Source organism: Microtus oregoni, unplaced genomic scaffold (genome assembly GCF_018167655.1).
Source record: "Microtus oregoni isolate MIOR12 unplaced genomic scaffold, Mior012 000013F_ref0000133, whole genome shotgun sequence".
Lineage (NCBI taxonomy): Eukaryota > Metazoa > Chordata > Mammalia > Rodentia > Cricetidae > Microtus > Microtus oregoni.
In genome coordinates, this window is record NW_024543072.1 from 2302531 (window position 1) to 2322237 (window position 19707).

A 19707-nucleotide genomic window follows, 5' to 3' on the forward strand; every position below is an offset into this window, starting at 1 on the left:
GATGTCACACTGAGGGTATTGGTCCACAGAGCTTGGCTACAAGCTGTAGGGGATTCCCCTCCATTGTCATATGGGTCTCGAGTAATCTTTGAGCATAGTAGTTGTGGACGATGGGTCCCTGGGGTGGCTTTTTGATGGCATTTGTGTCTACTTCAGGTGCAGATGTTCCTAAAGGATAGCTGGGTCAGCACGCTGAAAGTAGCCATGCGAAGCAGCCTCCGAGACATGAGCAAGGGCTGGTACAACCTTTATGAGACCAACTGGGAGGTCTATCTCATGTCAAAGCTGCGCAAGCTGATGGAGCTCATCAAGTACATGCTACAGGACACGCTACGCTTCCTGGTGCAGGACTCACTGAGCAGCTTCTCACAGTTCATAGGTGATGCTTGCTGCAGTGTGCTTGACTGCACAGATGACATGCCCTGGGGCGAAGACCTTGTCAACAGCCCCTACAGGTGGGTCCAGGTGGGCAGAGGCACTGGGAAATGACTTCGTTGGGCAACCAGTGGCCGGGTACCCAACACACCAGGTTCTTGACATCAGAGTTTGGCCATATCTAGGTTACCCAGAAGTGTTACCCTGTAAGCTCTGGCTTACATTCTGGTGACGCTCATGCAGTCACTGACTGGTCATGCAGTCACTCTTTGAGTTGCTTGGATAATACTAAACCCTTGCCATGAACCAGATGTTGGTCTTAGGGGACTCTGAGATGCAGTTTTCACTGTATCTTACTTCAGCAGAAGGCAGGCATAGCAAGATATCTAGTAGTTACTAACATTGTCAATTTTATGATGTACTCTGGGGTCAGGGAGGAAGTAGCAGCTGAGGCATGAGGACACTAGCGGTAACTGAAACAAAAGCACCAGGAGTAGAAGAGACTTGGGACAGCTGAGGAAAGACATGCTAGCAAGTGTGGCCGGAATACGGAAAAGGAGATAGGCCTGGTGAGAGGAAATGGGACAGGCCAGAGGGACCAGTCTAGATCACCAAGAGCTTCCTGGGTTCAGTAGTGGGGACTGGATTTAGTTTTAGTAAGTTGGAAGCTATCAACAGAGCCCTCAGTGGGTCAGCAAGGCTTTGATGTGCCTCAAACTTCTGAAGCCAAGGGTAGCGGGCTCTCAGGAAGAGCATGGGGCTCTAGAAAATGCCTAGGCCTGGCCAACCTGTCCAATGACCTCAAGACCAAGGTAGGATGGTGTCACCTCTGTAGTGGCCCAGGATTTCTGGGGCAAGAGCCAAAGAACCTCTCTAACCAGCCCCAAGCTTTCTTTTTAGTTCATTGGGGGGTTCTGTAGGGAAAGAGGAACAGTGTTACGTAAAAGGAGCTTGAGATCCCAGTTCTAGCAGGAAGGCCAGGCCTTCTCAGTGAGCCCAATTCTTGCCTACAGGCCTCGGAAGAACCCCCTGTTCATCGTAGACTTGGTGCTGGACACCTCCGGGGTACACTACAGCACGCCCCTAGAGCAGTTTGAAATGACTCTGCTCAACCTCTTTGACAAGGGTATCCTGGCCACCCATGCTGTACCCCAACTAGAGAAGGTATGTGCTGCAGGCTAGGCCTAGCCTAGCCGCTGAGAGCCACAGTGCGTTCACAAGGACCAGAGTAGTTCGTCCCCACGGGCAGTAACTGTGGCTCTGAAATTCATAAATATCTCCTTCCATTCTCACCACAAATGGAACTACAAACATTGCTACCTTGTAGACCTGGAAAGATTAAACAAGTTAAACCCAATTTACAAGACAATTAAGTATTAGGACATCAGTTTGATTCTTACCCTTACTGGAGTAATCCCGCCCCAGCCACATCTGCCCTGTATCCCACCCTAGGTCTTCTCCCCCTCGAGTGTCAAGCCAGATGGAGTTTCACACAGATAGAATCCAGGTCTCATATCACCACAGCTGCACAGCAAGCTGCACACAGCCCACTATCCAGGCCCGAGAGCCTCTGTAACAAAGTCCCCTCCTGTACTTCCTGCCGCCGGTCAGTGCCATCAGCAGCCTGGTTGCCTCATTTGCTCCTATCCTTGGCAAGTCTGAGTCAGGCCAGGAAGAGAGGATATGGTCTCACAGTAGCTTCTGTGTTTGTTTTCATCCATAGTCATTCCTCAGGCATGTCATTGCAAGCCCTTACCTCACTCCTATGCCAAATTGCCTGCACTTGCCCACACTGGTGCCCATTCCATCTTTAGACCACTCTGCCACCCACTCCAGGGCTCATTCAGCTCTGCTTTTTCTTGTCCTTTTCCTTAAAGCTGGTGATGGAGGACATCTTTATCAGTGGCGACCCTCTGCTGGAGTCAGTGGGGCTTCATGAGCCACTGGTAGAGGAGCTGCGGGCTAGCATCACCAATGCCATGCGCAAGGCCATGATCCCACTGCAGGCCTATGCTAAGGAGTACAGGAAGTACCTGGAACTGAACAACAATGACATTAACACCTTCCTCAAGTATGTGCGTGAGTGCATGTGTCAGTGTGTATGTGTGAGCAGGTGTCAGTTTGTGTACACGTATGTCAGTGTGCATGTATGCAGGTGTGCGTGCGTCTGTCTGTGCATGCATCTCCTCCCACCCTGCTAACCATCCTCTGCTCTCTGCGTGTGTTTTCTACCTTTAGGACCTATCAAATCCAGTGTCCGTCGGCAGAGGAAGTTCGGGAAGTGGTAATCACCCACCTGCAGGAGAAAGAGATTCTAGACAACTCGCTGCCCAGCAGCATCGTCATTGGGCCGTTCTACATCAATGTGGACAATGTGAAGCAGAGCCTGTCCAAAAAGCGCAAGGCCCTGGCCACTTCGATGCTGGACATCCTAGCCAAGAACTTACACAAAGAGGTAGACAATGTAAGTAACGACTGGCCTGTCCCCAACGACCACGGCAACACACAAGCAGCCTCGCACGCATGGTGCACGCCCACTAGTAAGATGCTCCAGGTGAAGACTGGGGTGTTTTCAGGGGCCTGGGTCAAAGAAGGGACCTGGAAGTCACCCTTGCTTATGCCTGTCTGCATTCATCTGTCTCCATATGCTAATAGAAGGTTGATACCGTCGTCCCTAGACTTTTAGAAACCTTCTGGACATCCTGGGCTGAACTGTTCCATAGAGCCGAGGGTATGCAAGTCCAGATGTCAGAAACCCTAAGTGTGTCCTGGGTCCTGAGGAGACTGAGAAGGTGGAGCACACTGGGTGATGCCTTTGCCTCAGGAGAGATCTCAGCAATCTAGTGAGCCTGCCAGGAGCCTCGCTCTTGGAAGCACGGCAGAGTATGGCCATGGGAAAACGACTGACTTCCAGGTCGTAGGGTCCTTGAAGAGAAACAGGCCCCAAGGTAGGCAGGGCACAAAACCATCCCTAGAGCCCTCCAACTCTCGCCCACCAGATCTGTGAGGAGTTCCGCAGCATCAGCCGCAAGATCTACGAGAAGCCCAACAGCATAGAGGAGCTTGCTGAGCTCCGAGACTGGATGAAGGGCATTCCTGAGAAGCTGGTAGTGCTGGAGGTAAGGCAGGCCCACCAGTGCTGGCTGGCCAGGAAGCTGGGGGTGGGCTTCCTTAGGGGCCCAGGGGCTGGTTGCCTAAAACTATTGATCAGAATTTGGGGGCTGGGACAGACAGAGGCTGGGGGAGCAGAGCCAGGTAGTGAGGTAAAGCAGGTATCCAGGGACTGGTAGGAGCCAAGGGTTATGTTGGGGTTGCTGTGGAGATTTGGGCAGTCAGAAGGTCTGAAGGCATAGGTCAGAGGATGGGAACCAGAGATATGGTGGCCATGGCTCTTGGAGCCCTGGGCCTGGCTTTAAAATCTGTTGAAACTTGCCCTCTTGAAGAAAGCACCTTCTCCCTGCCCCACCCCGGCCACTCCAAGTAGCCCCTCCCCAGCCCAGTTCATCATCCCCTGCTCATGTAGGAGCGGATTGTAAAGGTCATGTCTGACTACGAAGTCATGGACGAGTTCTTGTACAACCTTACCACAGATGACTTCAATGACAAGTGAGCAGGGAACGTTGTTCCTGACCCTGGAGGCTGGGTGGGCAGCAGGAGCCAGTAGACGTCCCAGTGCCCCAGGTCAAGCCAGATCCAGCTGATAGCATGTTTCCTTCATCCTACCTCTGCTCACACCTACCCCAGCTCACACCTGCCCCTGCTCACACCTGCCCCTGCTCACACCTACCCCTGCTCACACCTACCCCAGATCACACCTACCCCTGCTCACACCTACCCCAGATCACACCTACCCCTGCTCACACCTACCCCTGCTCACACCTACCCCAGATCACACCTACCTCCGCTCACACCTACCCCAGATCACACCCATCCCTGCTCACACCTACCCCTGCTCACACTCTAGCTGCTTAGGTTTGGGGCCTGGGCACCTGCAAAGGTGGCCCTTTCTTTCTATCCTATCATTCCAGCCATGGCATTTTCCCAAGTCCTAATCCTCTTCCCTGCCAGATGGGCTGCCAACAACTGGCCCTTTAAGATCCTTGGGCAGATAGAGATGGTGCGGCAGCAGCACATTGAGGATGAAGAAAAGTTCCGCAAAATCCAGCTCATGGACCAGAACAACTTCCAGGAGAAGCTGGAAGGGCTGCAGGTGGGGCTTGGCTTAGGGCTCTGCTAGGACCTGCTCCCCATCACACACACACACACACACACACACACACACACACACACACGCAGTTGTCATACGTCTTGCATTTAGGAGATGCCATGTCAGTATATGATGGATGACTGGATGGACAAATTTGCAAAAGGGCGGGGAGAATGAACTGAAAGGCAGAGATGCCTGAATAGAACATTCAGGAAATTTAGCAATAATGGACACAATGTTCTCTACTGTATGACTGGCATCCCGGTGGGCAGTGAGCACAGTGTTCACAGAACCACGTTTGTCCCCCAGTCTTGTAACAGCCTGCCTGTGACTCTGGCAAATGGCTCAGCACAAAACAAATGCTCTGGGCCAGGAGTCAATACCCTGGGTGTGTGGAGTGCATGCTCGTGGTAGGACTCAGATGCATTTGACCTTTGCTCCTTAACCCACAGCTGGTGGTGGCTGGATTCTCCACCCACGTGGAGATTGCACGAGCACACGAGATTGCCAACGAGGTGCGGCGAGTCAAGAAGCAGCTGAAGGACTGCCAGCAGCTGGCAATGCTCTACAACAACCGCGAGCGCATCTTCGGCTTGCCGATCACCAACGTAGGCCTACTGTGGGCGCCTTGCCCCACTTCCCAAGGTTTCAGGAAGCAACTTAGATCTGCAGCCATAGCAGAGCCCAACTGCTCTAGGGCAATCCTCGGGCATGCTGGGGTAGAACTGAGCTGGCCAAGGGATAACGGTAACCTTCCTTGGCTCTCAGGATAGGAGAGCCAGTAGAAACAAGCAGCAGGCTTCTAAAGGTCATCCTATGCCTTGGAGCTCAGCATCCAAAGCCTAGATTTGGCAAGAGAAGGGACTGGGTCTGTGGTGCAAGAATGGGAAAACAGCCAAGAACAAAGCGAGGAGGACCTGACTGGTAGAGATGGTGTGGAGGAAGCCCTGTGACATCCTGACAGCCCTACCCTCTGTCCCTGTAGTACGACAAGCTCACAAGAATGGTGAAGGAATTTCAACCGTACCTAGACCTCTGGACCACAGCCTCAGACTGGCTGCGCTGGTCTGAGAGCTGGATGAATGACCCGCTGTCAGCCATTGATGCCGAGCAGCTGGAGAAGAACGTCGTCGAGTCCTTCAAGACCATGCACAAGTGTGTGAAGCAGTTCAAGGACATTCCAGGTATCTGAGGACATTGGCCAGTCAGGGCTTGATAGAGTTTGTTCTTCCCTGCCCAAGGCTGGTCAGATGGCATGATATCCAGCCAGCCCTTCCCCGGAGCCCCCTCCAACCTATCTGCTTCCCTAGACTGGCTAACTTACATGCCCTCCCGCCTACCCCACAGCTTGCCAGGATGTGGCTTTGGACATCCGGGCACGTATAGAGGAGTTCAAGCCATACATCCCACTGATCCAAGGCCTGCGCAACCCTGGTATGCGGAACCGGCACTGGGAGGTACTGTCCAATGAGATCAACATCAATGTCAGGCCCAAAGCCAACTTGACCTTTGCCCGCTGCCTCGAGATGAACCTCCAGGACCATATTGAGAGCATCAGCAAGGTGGCTGAGGTAGCTGGCAAGGAGTATGCTATTGAACAGGTGGGTACTCAACCACCAGCAGGCCTGATCCCATCTGGCCCCTGCTAAACAAGCCGGTCTTGAGTTCTTGCAATGACAGCCATTTGAAGTGTAACAGCAATGGCTCCATCCCTAGGGTGAGGGTACGACTTATTGAAGGTTAATAATACAGGTGGAAAGCTTGGCATAATACCCACCACTGCTACAGTGCTCATAATACCCACCACTGCCATGCTACAGTACTCATAATACCACCACTGCTATAGGGCTCATAATACCCATCACTGCTACAGTGCTCATAATACCCACCACTGCTACAGTGCTCATAATACCCACCACTGCTACAGTGCTCATAATACCCACCACTGCTGCAGTGCTCATAATACCACCACTGCTGCAGTGCTCATAATACCCACCACTGCTACAGTGCTCATAATACCCACTGCTGCAGTGCTCATAATACCCACTGCTATAGGGCTCATAATACCCACCACTGCCATGCTACAGTACTCATAATACCCACCACTGCTGCAGTGCTCATAATACCCACCACTGCCATGCTACAGTACTCATAATACCACCACTGCTACAGTACTCATAATACCCACCACTGCTACAGTGCTCATAATACCACCACTGCTATAGTGCTCAGTTTCCCTCTTGAGAGTAGCAAGGAGCTAATAGCATTATCATCATTTAACAGATGAGTACAGAAGTCGAGAATGTAGCCAGGCTTGATGCATAAGTTTAATTCCCCATGCTGCTAAAAATTAATTAAATTAATTAATTACAGAACCTTAAGGCTCAGGGAAGTCCAACAGTGGCCAAAGTAACACATTCTTTAGAAGTGACCACACTCCTAACTGGCACCCAGCTGCCTCCCATGCTGCCTGCAACTGTATGCGCTCCAGTCAACCCTGAATTCCGGCAGAGGCCCACTGGGAACCTGCTGATTTGCCAGTGAGGCCCATACGAAGGCCATGGCCTGGCAGAGTCCGTGATTCCCTATCCAGTGCTAGTCAGACAGCATAGCCAACAGCCCTCTCCGGGCACACAGCTCTGACTCTTCCCTATCTCAGGCTCTAGACAAGATGGAGAAGGAATGGTCATCCATCCTGTTCAACGTGTTACCCTACAAGGAGACAGAAACCTATATTCTCAAGAGCCCAGACGAGGCCTCCCAGCTTCTTGACGACCACATTGTCATGACCCAGAGCATGTCCTTCTCGCCGTACAAGAAGCCCTTTGAGCAGCGCATCAACTCCTGGGAGACCAAACTGAAGCTGACCCAGGTGGGCCTTCTTCCTTTGTCACCCCCCACCCACAAAGGAACACTGTTCACCAAGTGGCACTAAACTTATTTGGGTATAGCCCATTGCACCTGCTCCCCCAGCTCCTGGCTCGCTCGCTCTGACAAGTCTCCATCTGGAAGAGGTGCCAGGAGAGCTCCATCCATGTACAGGTCTAGCTACTGGAAGGGGCCGTCGAGGCTGTGGAAAGAGTGAAGCTTAATTAAACAATGTGGCTGCCTAAGTTTGGGACAGTCTGGTCATTGGAACTTCATGCGTGGACACTGTGAAGCCCCCGGGCACCTCAGGATCCTTTTCCAGCCTGTCTTGAGCCTCCCATTTCCATCCCATTTGCAATACATTGAGGAGAGGGGCCAGGGTGCTTGGGACTACAGCTCTCTCGGGCTTTCAAGACCAGAGGCAGGGGCTTCCCACAGAGCCCTAGAGAGTAGGCCTGACCGTATGTCCCACACAGCCTTTTCCTTCCGTCCTTCTTGGATGTTGTACATATGCCAGTGAAGGCCAGAAGTCAGGTCAGGTGAAGGGAGACTATACAGCATCGATCACTGGCCTCCCTGCTGTGCTCACACTGCCCGCCCCCACCTGTAATTCCAGCTCCACCTCCCATGTCCGACTCATCCACACCAGCCTGCAGGGTATTTCCAATGAGACCCTTGCTCCACGCCCCTTAATGGGGCTTCCCACATACTGGGCCGTAGAGATCCAGGAGCAGAATGACCACTAGTGTATTCCTCAAGAACAGAAGGCCCTGTCCACTTGCCTGGCAGGGACCTGAACCAGAGCTAACCATGGTGTTAATCATCCATCTCTCATGGGCAGAGCTGAATGAATCAGTCTGCACTGACAGGAGAAGATGAGAAAGGAAACGGCTCCGTGTGACGTCATCCAGCTGACACTGGCTCTGCTGTGGGTGCTCTGCCCTGCACTCCTAATGGGGTGAAGTGTCTCCATCATGGACACTAACTCCAGCTGGAGCCCCCAGCTCTGACAGTGCACACCCTGCCCCATCTTTCCAGGAAGTGCTGGAGGAGTGGCTAAACTGCCAGCGGTCCTGGCTCTACCTGGAGCCCATCTTCAGCTCTGAGGACATCACCCGGCAGCTGCCTGTGGAGAGCAAGCGCTACCAGACCATGGAGCGCATCTGGCGGAAGATCATGAGGAATGCCTTTGAAAACCGGGAGGTGAGCCCCAGGAGGCTGGGAGGGCAGCTAGCACCCCTAGGGGACCCTAATCACATTGCTGGGTACTTCTCGATCTTTTCCCTTCCTAAACAAGAATTAAGGACCAATCCGAAGGCTTCGGTTGTGGCTCATGTTCTTGGAAGTGGACTCCTGGTACCACAGATGCCCCTCAGAAACAGAGGTCTTAGCATTTTAGAGATCCTGCCCAGTCATGCAGCAAGACAACCCCTTCCCCTTATTACTCTTCTTTTTTTAACTCCAGCATGGTTCCCGGGCTGATGGAGGCAATCGCTAGCCCGGGGATCCATTTCGTGCCCCCTACCCTCCCTGACAGTGCCTGGCTGGCATGGGTGCTGTCTGCTGAGCCCATCCTGCTCACTCCTACTCTCTCCCTGGCTGGCTCTGGTTCCTGCAGGTGATCAATGTGTGCCCTGACCAGAGGCTGCTGGACAGCCTGAGGGACTGCAACAAGTTGCTGGACCTGGTACAGAAGGGCCTCAGCGAGTACCTGGAGACCAAGCGGAGTGCCTTCCCCAGGTAAACACCACAGCCTAAACCACTTGGTGGGCCTGTTAGTGCTCCCCCAAGCCAGTCAGCACCGAATCAGGCTATGGGGGCGGCCAGAGCCCAGCAAGTCCACCTGACCTTTCTCATCATCCCTGTTCCCCTGGAAGATTCTACTTCCTGTCAGATGATGAACTACTGGAGATCTTGTCGCAGACAAAGGACCCCACAGCCGTGCAGCCCCACCTGCGCAAGTGCTTCGAGAACATTGCCCGGGTGTGTAGCTCGGCCTGAGGCTTGGCCAATGCACTAGAGTACTCTCTGGAGGAGACATCTCTCCTCTCGTGTCAACCCCTCTTAGAGATAAGATGGCAAGAGTGACCCTGATCCTCAGAGACATACCTGGGGCTCGTGGGAGGAAGGTTATAGCTAAAGAACCCACCTCTCCCCCTTGAATCTGGAAGCCCTGTGGTCCTAACTTAGCCAGCAGCTCCTGTCCTTCAAAATCCTGAGATCTCTAGGGAGTGGAAATGCAGAGGAAAGCCTAGCCTCATCCCCAAGGGCTTAAACACAACCTGTGAAATTGCTGTTGGAGAAGGCCCAGTGAGGGCCAAACACTAGGGGTGCCCCTGCACAGGCAGGATCAGCTCCACGAAGGGGTAAGGGTCTAGTCAGGTCAGTCTAGGGTTGAGGCCAAGCCCTCTGGCACATCAGAGTAACCCACTCCTACCCACCCCCATTGCCCTCAGCTGCTCTTCCAGGAGGACCTGGAGATCACACACATGTACTCAGCCGAGGGTGAAGAGGTGCAGCTGTCCTTTTCCATTTACCCCTCCAACAATGTGGAGGTCTGGCTGCTGGAGGTGGAGGGCAGCATGAAGGCCAGCGTGCGCAACATCATTGAGCAGGCCATCAAGGCCTACCCCACAGTGAGTGCAGCCTTCCCGCTCAGCAGCCTCCAGAGTGCTCCCTCATCCGTGCCTCTCTGCCCAACCCACCTCCACCTGCAGAGGCTCGGCGCTTAGTAGCTGCTGCCTTCCTGAGGGAACACTGGAATCCAAAGCTTGACAGGCCAAGGCACAGACAACAGTTCACGCTAGGACGAGGAGGGGGGCGGGGCTGGCAGCGCCTGAGCCAGGCGACGGATATTGTCTTTGCAGATGGCCAGAACTGAGTGGGTTCTGAACTGGCCAGGCCAGGTGACCATTGCTGGCTGCCAGACATACTGGACAATGGAGGTAGCCCAGGCGCTGGAGGCTGGCAACATCAGTAGCAAGCTGTTCCCCCAGCTTTCCAAACAGGTAGGGTTGATGAAGATCGGTGTCCCCCACATCCCAACGCTCAACACCAGTTCTCCAGCCTGGAAGAGGGGAAAGGTGAGGTCCACGGTGCAGATCAGATTTAGTGGCGCCAGCAAGAAGGGACCTAAGGAGGGCTCCGAGACTGGCACTGCCTCTCTAATGGCCTGTGAGGCTGGCACTAGCCTTTGCCTGCACCATCCCTTGGACGACCCGTGCTCCATGCTTCTCGCCATATTCCAGACTCCCTTCCCAGCCCTGAACACACTGACGGCACTGCACATCACAGTGGCAGTCCTTGCTCTCCTCCCATCCCAGACCAGCACAACTCCCCTGTGGCCCAGGGGCTCCCTTTAGATCTCAGATCTCTGTAGCGATTTCCCCATTCTTTCAGCTCAGTGACCTGGTGGCTCTGGTGCGGGGGAAGCTGTCGCGCATGCAGCGGGCAGTACTTTCGGCACTCATTGTCATTGAGGTCCATGCCAAAGACGTGGTGAGCAAGCTGATCAGTGAAAACATCGTCAGTGTACATGACTTTGAGTGGATCTCTCAGCTCAGGTGAGGGCCAGAATGGGCGAGGCTGGGGTGGGAACGCTGGCAATCACACGACATGTGTCCCTGCCCTCAAAGCAGAGAAAAGATAAACAGAGGTGTCTTTATTCTCTAAAATCACCCCCTCTTTTCAACTGTATACCTCCTCAATGGCCTTTGGCTCCATGTCCAGAAATCCATGTCTCGGCATTGCTAGGTACTACTGGACAAATAACGACCTCTACATCCGTGCTGTGAATGCCGAGTTCATCTACGGCTACGAGTACCTAGGCAACAGTGGGAGGCTGGTGATCACACCCCTCACTGACAGGTGAAGGCCCCTCCCCAGCTGGGCTTTGAGTAAGGGAAATGGATAACCCCAGGTCAGCCCACCCAGGGGTCTCTGAACAAAGCGTGGCCAGGTGTAGCAATAGGGCAGGAGAACTACACAGGTAGCAGCCCCAGGCTCCAGTCCTGACCCCTGGCAGTCAGGGCTGGCATACCTGGTCCTGAGAGAGGAGCGAGAGCTACTGATCCACGGGGCCCTGAAGGGGGAAGTGCCTCAGGTCTGTAGAACAGCCCAGGAAGGGAATCACCCAGGATGGGTGTGGCCTGTGCCCACCTCCTTTCACTCCCACAGGTGCTATCTGACCCTGACTGGAGCCCTGCACCTCAAGTTTGGAGGTGCACCAGCTGGCCCAGCTGGCACAGGGAAAACAGAGACCACGAAGGACCTGGGAAAGGCCTTGGCCATACAGACAGTTGTGTTCAACTGCTCTGACCAGCTTGACTTCATGGCCATGGGCAAGTTCTTCAAGGGTCTGGCCAGGTGAGACTGGGTACGAGAAGGCACGGGGAGCAGCATGGGAGAACACTGGCTAAGAGGAGCTCACAAGGGACAAGGTGGAGTAGCAGGAGTCGGAGGATCAGCTCAGTGGGCTAGGGTTGGTGCAGTCGAGTATAATTGAGCTTCCTCCCCATTGAGATCAGAGGGTTGTTGGAAGGAGGTATCAAGTGTGCACTGAGCGCATGCCCTACCCAAATGCCTTGTTTGGCTTAGTGCTGGGGCCTGGGCCTGCTTTGACGAGTTTAATCGGATTGACATCGAGGTGTTGTCTGTGGTGGCGCAGCAGATCACCACCATCCAGAAGGCACAGCAGCAACGGGTGAGCACTGGTCACCCTAGAGGGATGGCACTGCCCCCATCGCCCGGAGTGCTTCGTCTAGAAGGGGTTTATAGTCAGTTCCAAACCCCACCTTCTTACCTCAGCCTGCGGTGCGGTAAAGGGAGCCCTGTCCTACACCCTGGCTCATATGGAAAGTCCAGGGTAGCCAAGGATCTTGCCCAAGGGACAAGAGCTGAGAAGCTGACACACCCCCACTTGAAGTCATGCCCTAGGTTCTGTTCTGGGCTGAATCTAGGTCAATTTAAGTAAATCTTAAGGGTCCAGTCATAACTAAGTAGTGGATGTGGGGAGCGAGCAACTGCGTGGAAACCCCTGAGGAACGGGGCCAGGCCCTAGGAGCCCATGGGGATCATTGAGACCTAAGGTCTTAGGCCAGATCCCAGGAGATCTAACCAGGTCAGTGGCATGTGGGAGGAGCCCAGTCAGAGGAAGGGAAGGTCTGCGCATCTTTAATCCCTTTAATGTGGACCAACCCCTGAACCCCACCTACAGGTGGAGCGCTTCATGTTTGAGGGTGTCGAAATCCCCCTTGTACCATCCTGTGCCGTGTTTATCACCATGAACCCAGGATATGCCGGCCGCACAGAGCTGCCTGACAACCTGAAGGCAAGTTCAGGCCCAGGGTGACCAGAAGGTAACAGAGCTCTAGCCTGGACCCTCTAGGATGCTAAGCCTCTGGTTCAAGAGCATATAGCTAGCTGCCCGGCATGAGGAACTGGGATTCTCTGTGGTGGTGATCCTGTCCCGGAACCCATTGGACCATACACAGCTACAGAGTGGGGGCCCTGGGCTTGTCTTCAGGGAGTGGGGGAAGTCTGGGATTCCTTTGGGGTAGGAGGCAGAGCATCTGACAGAAGGGGCTAAGGTGGATACGTGAGAAAAGTGGGGAGACAGAGGGACCCTCTCCTGGAAGTGCCATGGAGGTGTTCATCCATACAAAGATTCAAAGATTCATCCATACAAAACAGTCCTTTCTTTTTCTTTTTTTCTTTTTTTTTGTTTTGTTTTGTTGGTTTTTCGAGACAGGGTTTCTCTGCAGCTTTGGAGCCTGCCCTGGAACTAGCTCTTGTAAACCAGGCTGGCCTCAAACTCACAGAATCTGCCTGCCTCTGCCTCTCCAGTGCTGGGATTAAAGGTGGCAGCATGCACCACCACTGCCCAGCTGCCTTTTCTAGTAGTAAGCACCGCACAGCCACTGTAGAGAGGAAGCCTCGGTGCAGCAGGTGTGGCACAGAGGAGAATCCCAGCTATGGATCAGATAGTCCAGAGAAGGACTAAGTCCCTGGGTGGGCTGTGATCTGTCTGCCTTTTACATGTGTGTTATATGTCCAGGCTCTCTTCCGACCTGTGGCCATGATGGTCCCCGATTATGCCATGATTGCTGAGATCTCCCTCTACTCCTTTGGCTTCAATGAGGCCAACATACTGGCTAAGAAGATCACCACCACCTTCAAGCTGTCTTCCGAGCAGCTCAGCTCCCAGGTAAGATCCTGGTTAGTTCCACAATCTCAGGCTGAAGCATTGCCATCCACTCCAACCTCCAGAGCTGTTCCAAATTCACCTTCTGTGAGGGAGAGATTCAGATGGGCACTCCTATATGCCAGGGGCTTGTAGGGCTGATGAAGTAGAAGGCACCAAGGCAGCCCAAAGAAGGGGCACCTAGCCCAGGCTCCCTGTGCAGACCTGTGGGGAAAAGGACATCTCAGCTACAAGAGAGGAGACGAGGCATGGCCAGGTTCCATGTGGGAGGAATGCTGACGACGAGGCAGAACACTGAGAAAGGACATCACTCACACATGCCCTTTCCTGTGGTGCCAACAGGATCACTACGACTTCGGGATGAGAGCTGTAAAGACTGTCATCTCAGCAGCTGGGAACCTCAAGAGAGAAAACCCCACCATGAATGAGGTGAGCTCTCTCCACAGTGCTCCCATGTCTCGAGAGGGCTTCAGGAGGGTCCTAGCCCTGGAGAAGAACACAGCCCACCACCCTGAAACCCTTACCATCCCCTCCTACAGGAGCTGATCTGCCTTCGGGCCATCCGGGATGTGAATGTGCCCAAGTTCCTGCAGGAAGACCTCAAGCTCTTTGCAGGGATTGTGTCTGACCTGTTTCCTACCATCAAGGAAGAGGAGACTGACTATGGCATCCTGGACCAGGCCATCCGCAAGGCCTGTGTGAAGAGCAACCTCAAGGATGTGGATGGTGAGCTCCAGTCCCGGGATTCCTACAGACCCTGGCGTTCCAGTCGGAGGAAATGCTGGCTCCAGCCACCTTAGAGTCCAGGGTTCAGAGACAGGGACAGGGTGGTGCTGTCTCAGGGTCCCTTACCACTGACCAAGGTACCCCTGGACTTGTCTTTACTAGTACTCTCCAGGTGATGGGCAGCATGCTTCTTTACCGACACCCCATAATTTAGGTCCTCTACCCATGGCAGGAGCCATCCCAACCCAAAGTCCCCTCTCTAGCCTTGCCTTGTCCTGCAGTGAATGTTTGCTGACTGTCCTAGTTAGGATTTCTATTGCTCTGACAAAGCAATGTGACCAAAGCAATTTGGAGAGAAAAGGGTTTATTTCATCTTATAATTCTCAGGAAGTTAGGGCAAGCACCTGAACGCAGAAACTGAAGAAAAGGCCATGGCAGGTGCTGCTTTTTGTTTCTTTTGTTATTCGAGACAGGGTTTCTCAGAGTAGCCCTGACTGTCCTAGAACTCACTCTGTAGGTGAGAACGGGCCTTGAACTCAGACGTCCACCTGCCTCTGCCTCCAGAGTGTTGAGATTAAAGGTGTGCACTACCAGTGCCCACCTGGCCTCAGTCTTGCATTCTTAGAGCACCCAGGACCACCAACACAGGAGTGACACTGCCCACAGTGAGCTGGTTCCTCCTGCATCAGTCATTGATGTACCGCACTCTTGCCCACAGGCCAATATGATGGGAACTTTTCTCAGTTGAGTTTCCCTCTTGCCAAATGACCCTAGCTTGTGTCAAGCTGACGCACGCTGGTTGAGGCTGTTCGTGCCCCCCAGCTTGGCTGCTGGTGCAGAAGGACACCCCAACCTGGTCACCACATGTCTATGCAGCTTGTATTCTTGATCCCTACAGTTTCCTGGCACAGCTGCTCCTTCTCCCAGCACCTCCCAGAACGTCCTTAGGGGTGGGGACCCTCTTAAGGAAGGCATGTCTTGCCGCACGGCTCTCCACTAGGGTCTTGACCAGCTGATTTGCTCGTCTTAGCCCTCCAGGGCCCCTACTTCAGTGCTTCCTGTGGATTTCTGTTCCTTGTGTAGCACAACTCCCTTCCCTGGCCACCTCCTGCACTTAGACTCAGCAAGCTTGTTAAATCAAGCCCTGGGCTCTTCTCTTCCCCCCACAACCTTGGGCCAGCCCCCATTGTTTGCAGTCTGTCCCCTTGGCAGGAACCCCTGAGCCTGACAGAGCCACAACCACCCCAACACCTTGGGGAAAGGAATGTTCTCTTTCTGAAGGCTCCAACAGACTGTGATTCTGACCCTTGCAGTTCACCTCATGCTGGAAAGCACTTGCTCAGGCCGGTGCTCTCGGGAGGCTGGGTAGTCACTTCAGGGAAGAAGTTCATTCTGATGCCCATAATGGCTGACCACCCAACTAGATGATGTTAGGCAATGGTAGCAACAATAACACTGGCTGGCCTCCAAAGAGGTTCTTCCGTGTGCCCTGTAAGCCCTGTGCTTGGGGCTGCCCATGCCCCTACCTAGAGCACAGCTGTTACTGCTTTCCCCACTTTGCAAAAGAAGACACTGAGGCTCAGGGGGTCAAGTGGCACACCCAAGGCCACACAAGCTGGCCTCAGAGACACAGTTCAGTCCCATCCTCTAAGCCATGTTCCCCCGCCTTGTCCCCTAGGCTTCCTGATCAAGTGCATCCAGCTCTATGAAACCACGGTGGTACGGCACGGCCTCATGCTTGTCGGGCCCACAGGCTCTGGCAAGAGTAATGTAAGCAGAGGGCCTGGGAGGGTGTCTCCAACAAGGCAACGGTCTCCGCCTGTACCCCATTGGCCTCTGCCTCCCCGCCCTCTGAGAAGCCAGGAGGTTCACTTTCTGGTGATGACTCCACAGTGTTACAGAGTCCTGGCGGCTGCCATGACGTCACTGAAAGGGAAGCCGTCCATTAGTGGCGGGGTGTATGAAGCTGTCAACTACTACGTGCTCAACCCCAAGTCCATCACAATGGGCCAGCTCTACGGGGAGTTTGACCTGCTCACCCATGAGTGGTGAGTGACCCCCAAGTTGCTCCAGGGATGCACTCTCAGGCTGCCTGCAGTGGCCATTGGGAAATTCAGCTCTCAGCAGAAAGCCTGGGGTGAGAGCCAGCATTCCACTTCCACCCTCAGTGACTTCCCTCGGTTACATCATTTGCACAGTGGGGACAATAATGGCAGTGTTGCTGTGGAAGGAAAGGAACCTAACACATGGAATGTGCCAGGACGCTCAGCAGATGGCTGTCTTTACCCTGAGAGAGGTGAAGAGGTCATCCAGGCCTTGCTCCCAGGCTAGGGCATGTGTTTTTAGGGACAGGAGTGGGCTTGGGCTAAGGGCAGCTGAATGGAAACCTCCTTGAATGCTAAAACCTGAGGATCTTTAAAAAAAAAAAAAAAAAACCCACAAACAACCAAAAGTCCTGAGCATCTTTTCCATTCTGTTTCTCCAAAGCCACCACTCTCCTGCTGGAAGTATCTCCTTAGCTGTGGTGCTCCATAAGCCCAGTAAGGGGTGGGCGCTAATGAGGAGAGTCTCTTCTTTTTCCAGTGTGCACCTGCTCCACATCCCCAGTTCTGTACAATGGTCTTTCCCATGTACTCATGTGAGTGGTGGTGGGGTCCACAGCCGAGCTCGGGAAAATGCCCCATTGAAGACAAAAAGTTATTGAACTCTTATCTTCCAAAGAATGCTAAAGAAGATTTTATTCAGGACCATGACCATAAGTATAGGGACTGCTGGGGCATCATCTCAGGGTAAGGGACACAACGGGCTCAGCTCCAAACACAGCATGAGCCAGTGTTCCTACCAGTGGGTAGAAAGCTTCTAAGAGGGCACGTGAGGACAAGGGTGTTTCTGACTAAGCTGACCTCACAGAATTCGTAAGATGGACCAAGTGGTCAGACCTCACCTGGAGAAGGAGAGGGATGGGGAGCACAAACAGGTGTTGAGGTGAGCAAGTGTGTGGGGTAAGGGCTTGTCTAGATGACTTAGCAGGGTAAGGGCTTGTCTAGATGACTTAGCAGGGCTGCCTGCTCAGGCAGGGTTTATGGACGGTGCACATGTAGGCCTCCGGGACTCTCAGGGACCAGAGCCTCTTTCTCTAGCATACAGACCTTCTGAAAGCTGAGCCTTTCTTGGGTTCTGGAAACACACTTAGCCCTTCTCCTGTTCTTCCCACCCTCCAGAACTAAATGTACCCCCAGCTCTGCTGTTGTCCCCCACCATTGGGTCACCACCACTGACTTCCATTTAATGGGACTTCTATGGGACCTCAGCAGGGAGGGATAGAAACATGTTTTGTTTTGTTTTGTTAATTTTTCTTTTATTATATATACAGTGTTTTGCCTGGGTGTATGCTTGTACACCAGAAGAGGGCACCAGATCTCATTGCAGATGGTTGTGAGCCACCTTGTGGTTGCTGGGAATTGAACTCAGGACCTCTGGAAGAGCAGTCAGTGCTCTTAACCTCTGAGCCATCTCTCCAGCCTCCGAAACATGTTTTCATTATACCATGTTACACTAAAAACTCAGTTTTCTCATTGTAATTTTTGAATAAGTAGAGATAGGAAAGTGTTAAAAAGATGAAAACCAATGATCACAATACATTATATATAAGTAATATCCAAAAAAATTAAAGATAGCTTTAAGGAAATCAATTGGCAGGTCATAGATTTGTAAATACATTTGTATCTATATGTGACTTTAGAGTTTTATTCAAAACATAGTAGATCCCTGGTTGTCCCCACCCCACGCCATCAGACATTTCGCTTTCTGTAGATTCAGTTCCCTGAGGTCAAGCACAATCTGTAAATATTAACTGGAAAGTTCCAGATTTGCAGAATGCATTTTAAATTGTACAAGAGAAATCTTGTACTGAACCATTCCACCCCACCACGGGAAGTGACTCAGCCTTTGTCCAGTGTGGCCACGCTGGGTGCACTGTCTCCCCGTTAGTGACCCAGCCTTTGTCCAGTGTGGCCACGCCAGGTGCACTGTCTCCCCGTTAGTGACTCAGCCTTTGTCCAGTGTGGCCACGCCGGGTGCACTGTCTCCCCGTTAGTGACTCAGCCTTTGTCCAGTGTGGCCACGCTGGGTGCACTGTCTCCCCGTTAGTGACCCAGCCTTTGTCCAGTGTGGCCACGCTGGGTGCACTGTCTCCCCGTTAGTGACCCAGCCTTTGTCCAGTGTGGCCACGCCGGGTGCATTGTCTCCCCGTTAGCACTTGTTAGGCACATCAGTTATCACACTGACTCATGGTCGCTCTCCTTAGATTTAAGTAACCCCGATTTTAACTATGCCCCATAGTGTGAATTTTTACTGCACTATCCTGTTCTGTTGGTTAATGTACCTAAATTATAAATCAACTTTCTCATACATATTTATAATAGGATAAAACAGCTTATATATAGTATTATGTACTATACACAGTTTTAGATAGCCACAGTGTAGGGGTAGGGGAGGATCTTGGAATATAGCTCTTCAAGATAAACCAATGTCTTTAAGTAAGAAACCTGCTTGTTTGTTTTTTTTCAAAATTGACCAGTGCTTCAGTAACTGCTTAGCAAATACATCAAAAACTACATCATATCAGTGTATGAAGACAATATGATGAAACCCATTATTAAACATAACTAATACATGCTAATAAAATTTTTTTAAGGTAAGAGCCAACTGGGTGACCAGGTTTTCCTGGGAGCCATTTGTGCCAACACCCCTGAGTCCCTGGCACCTACAGCTCTCTCCTCAATGGTTACAGGACAGACGGGATTTTCTCCTCCCTCATCCGAGCTGGGGCCATTGCTAATGACACCAACAAGAAATGGTACATGTTTGATGGGCCAGTGGATGCCGTCTGGATAGAGAACATGAACACAGTGCTGGATGACAACAAGAAGCTATGCCTCAGCTCTGGGGAGATCATCAAACTCACAGAGGTGTGCTGGCTGCCCACCCACCCAGTCTTTTCAGCACCTAGTTGGGTCTGGAGACTGCACCAGGCTGGCCAGGCCTCATCCCACTCTATCCCTACTTCACTGAGGAGCCTGGATGGCAGCACATCCCTACCAACCCTGAATTCCCTCCTCTAAGCCTTGTCCTATGCAGCTATCTTTCAGAAGACCTGCTTCCTATGGTGTTTAAAGCGTAAGGCCATGACAGTTGCCCTACTGTCCCCTGGATTATGCTGCTGCAAGCCTCCCAGGTCCACTCCACTTTTGGCCTTGTCTACCCCGTCTGCACTATGTATTAATCCAGTTCTAGCAATGTATGCAGGGACTGGGGACTTGGTAGCACA

The 19707-nt window shown here is 52.7% G+C and overlaps 1 protein-coding gene across 1 annotated transcript in view; it reads left to right on the plus strand.

The window, feature by feature from the left end:
- Dnah1 (dynein axonemal heavy chain 1) overlaps window positions 1-19707 on the plus strand; it is a 63238-nt gene that overhangs the window by 16351 nt on the left and 27180 nt on the right. Inside the window, exons 10-36 of the mRNA XM_041662738.1 lie at window positions 157-455; window positions 1389-1539; window positions 2253-2446; window positions 2614-2839; window positions 3375-3494; window positions 3899-3981; window positions 4444-4585; window positions 5035-5190; window positions 5568-5766; window positions 5930-6183; window positions 7242-7454; window positions 8489-8653; window positions 9069-9190; window positions 9328-9433; window positions 9907-10086; window positions 10318-10458; window positions 10850-11013; window positions 11204-11317; window positions 11627-11815; window positions 12047-12152; window positions 12666-12779; window positions 13506-13655; window positions 13995-14081; window positions 14192-14378; window positions 16057-16148; window positions 16272-16426; window positions 19171-19348. Of these exons, the coding sequence (XP_041518672.1) occupies window positions 157-455; window positions 1389-1539; window positions 2253-2446; window positions 2614-2839; window positions 3375-3494; window positions 3899-3981; window positions 4444-4585; window positions 5035-5190; window positions 5568-5766; window positions 5930-6183; window positions 7242-7454; window positions 8489-8653; window positions 9069-9190; window positions 9328-9433; window positions 9907-10086; window positions 10318-10458; window positions 10850-11013; window positions 11204-11317; window positions 11627-11815; window positions 12047-12152; window positions 12666-12779; window positions 13506-13655; window positions 13995-14081; window positions 14192-14378; window positions 16057-16148; window positions 16272-16426; window positions 19171-19348 (4287 nt within the window). The remainder of the gene's footprint in view (window positions 1-156; window positions 456-1388; window positions 1540-2252; window positions 2447-2613; window positions 2840-3374; window positions 3495-3898; window positions 3982-4443; window positions 4586-5034; window positions 5191-5567; window positions 5767-5929; window positions 6184-7241; window positions 7455-8488; window positions 8654-9068; window positions 9191-9327; window positions 9434-9906; window positions 10087-10317; window positions 10459-10849; window positions 11014-11203; window positions 11318-11626; window positions 11816-12046; window positions 12153-12665; window positions 12780-13505; window positions 13656-13994; window positions 14082-14191; window positions 14379-16056; window positions 16149-16271; window positions 16427-19170; window positions 19349-19707) is intronic.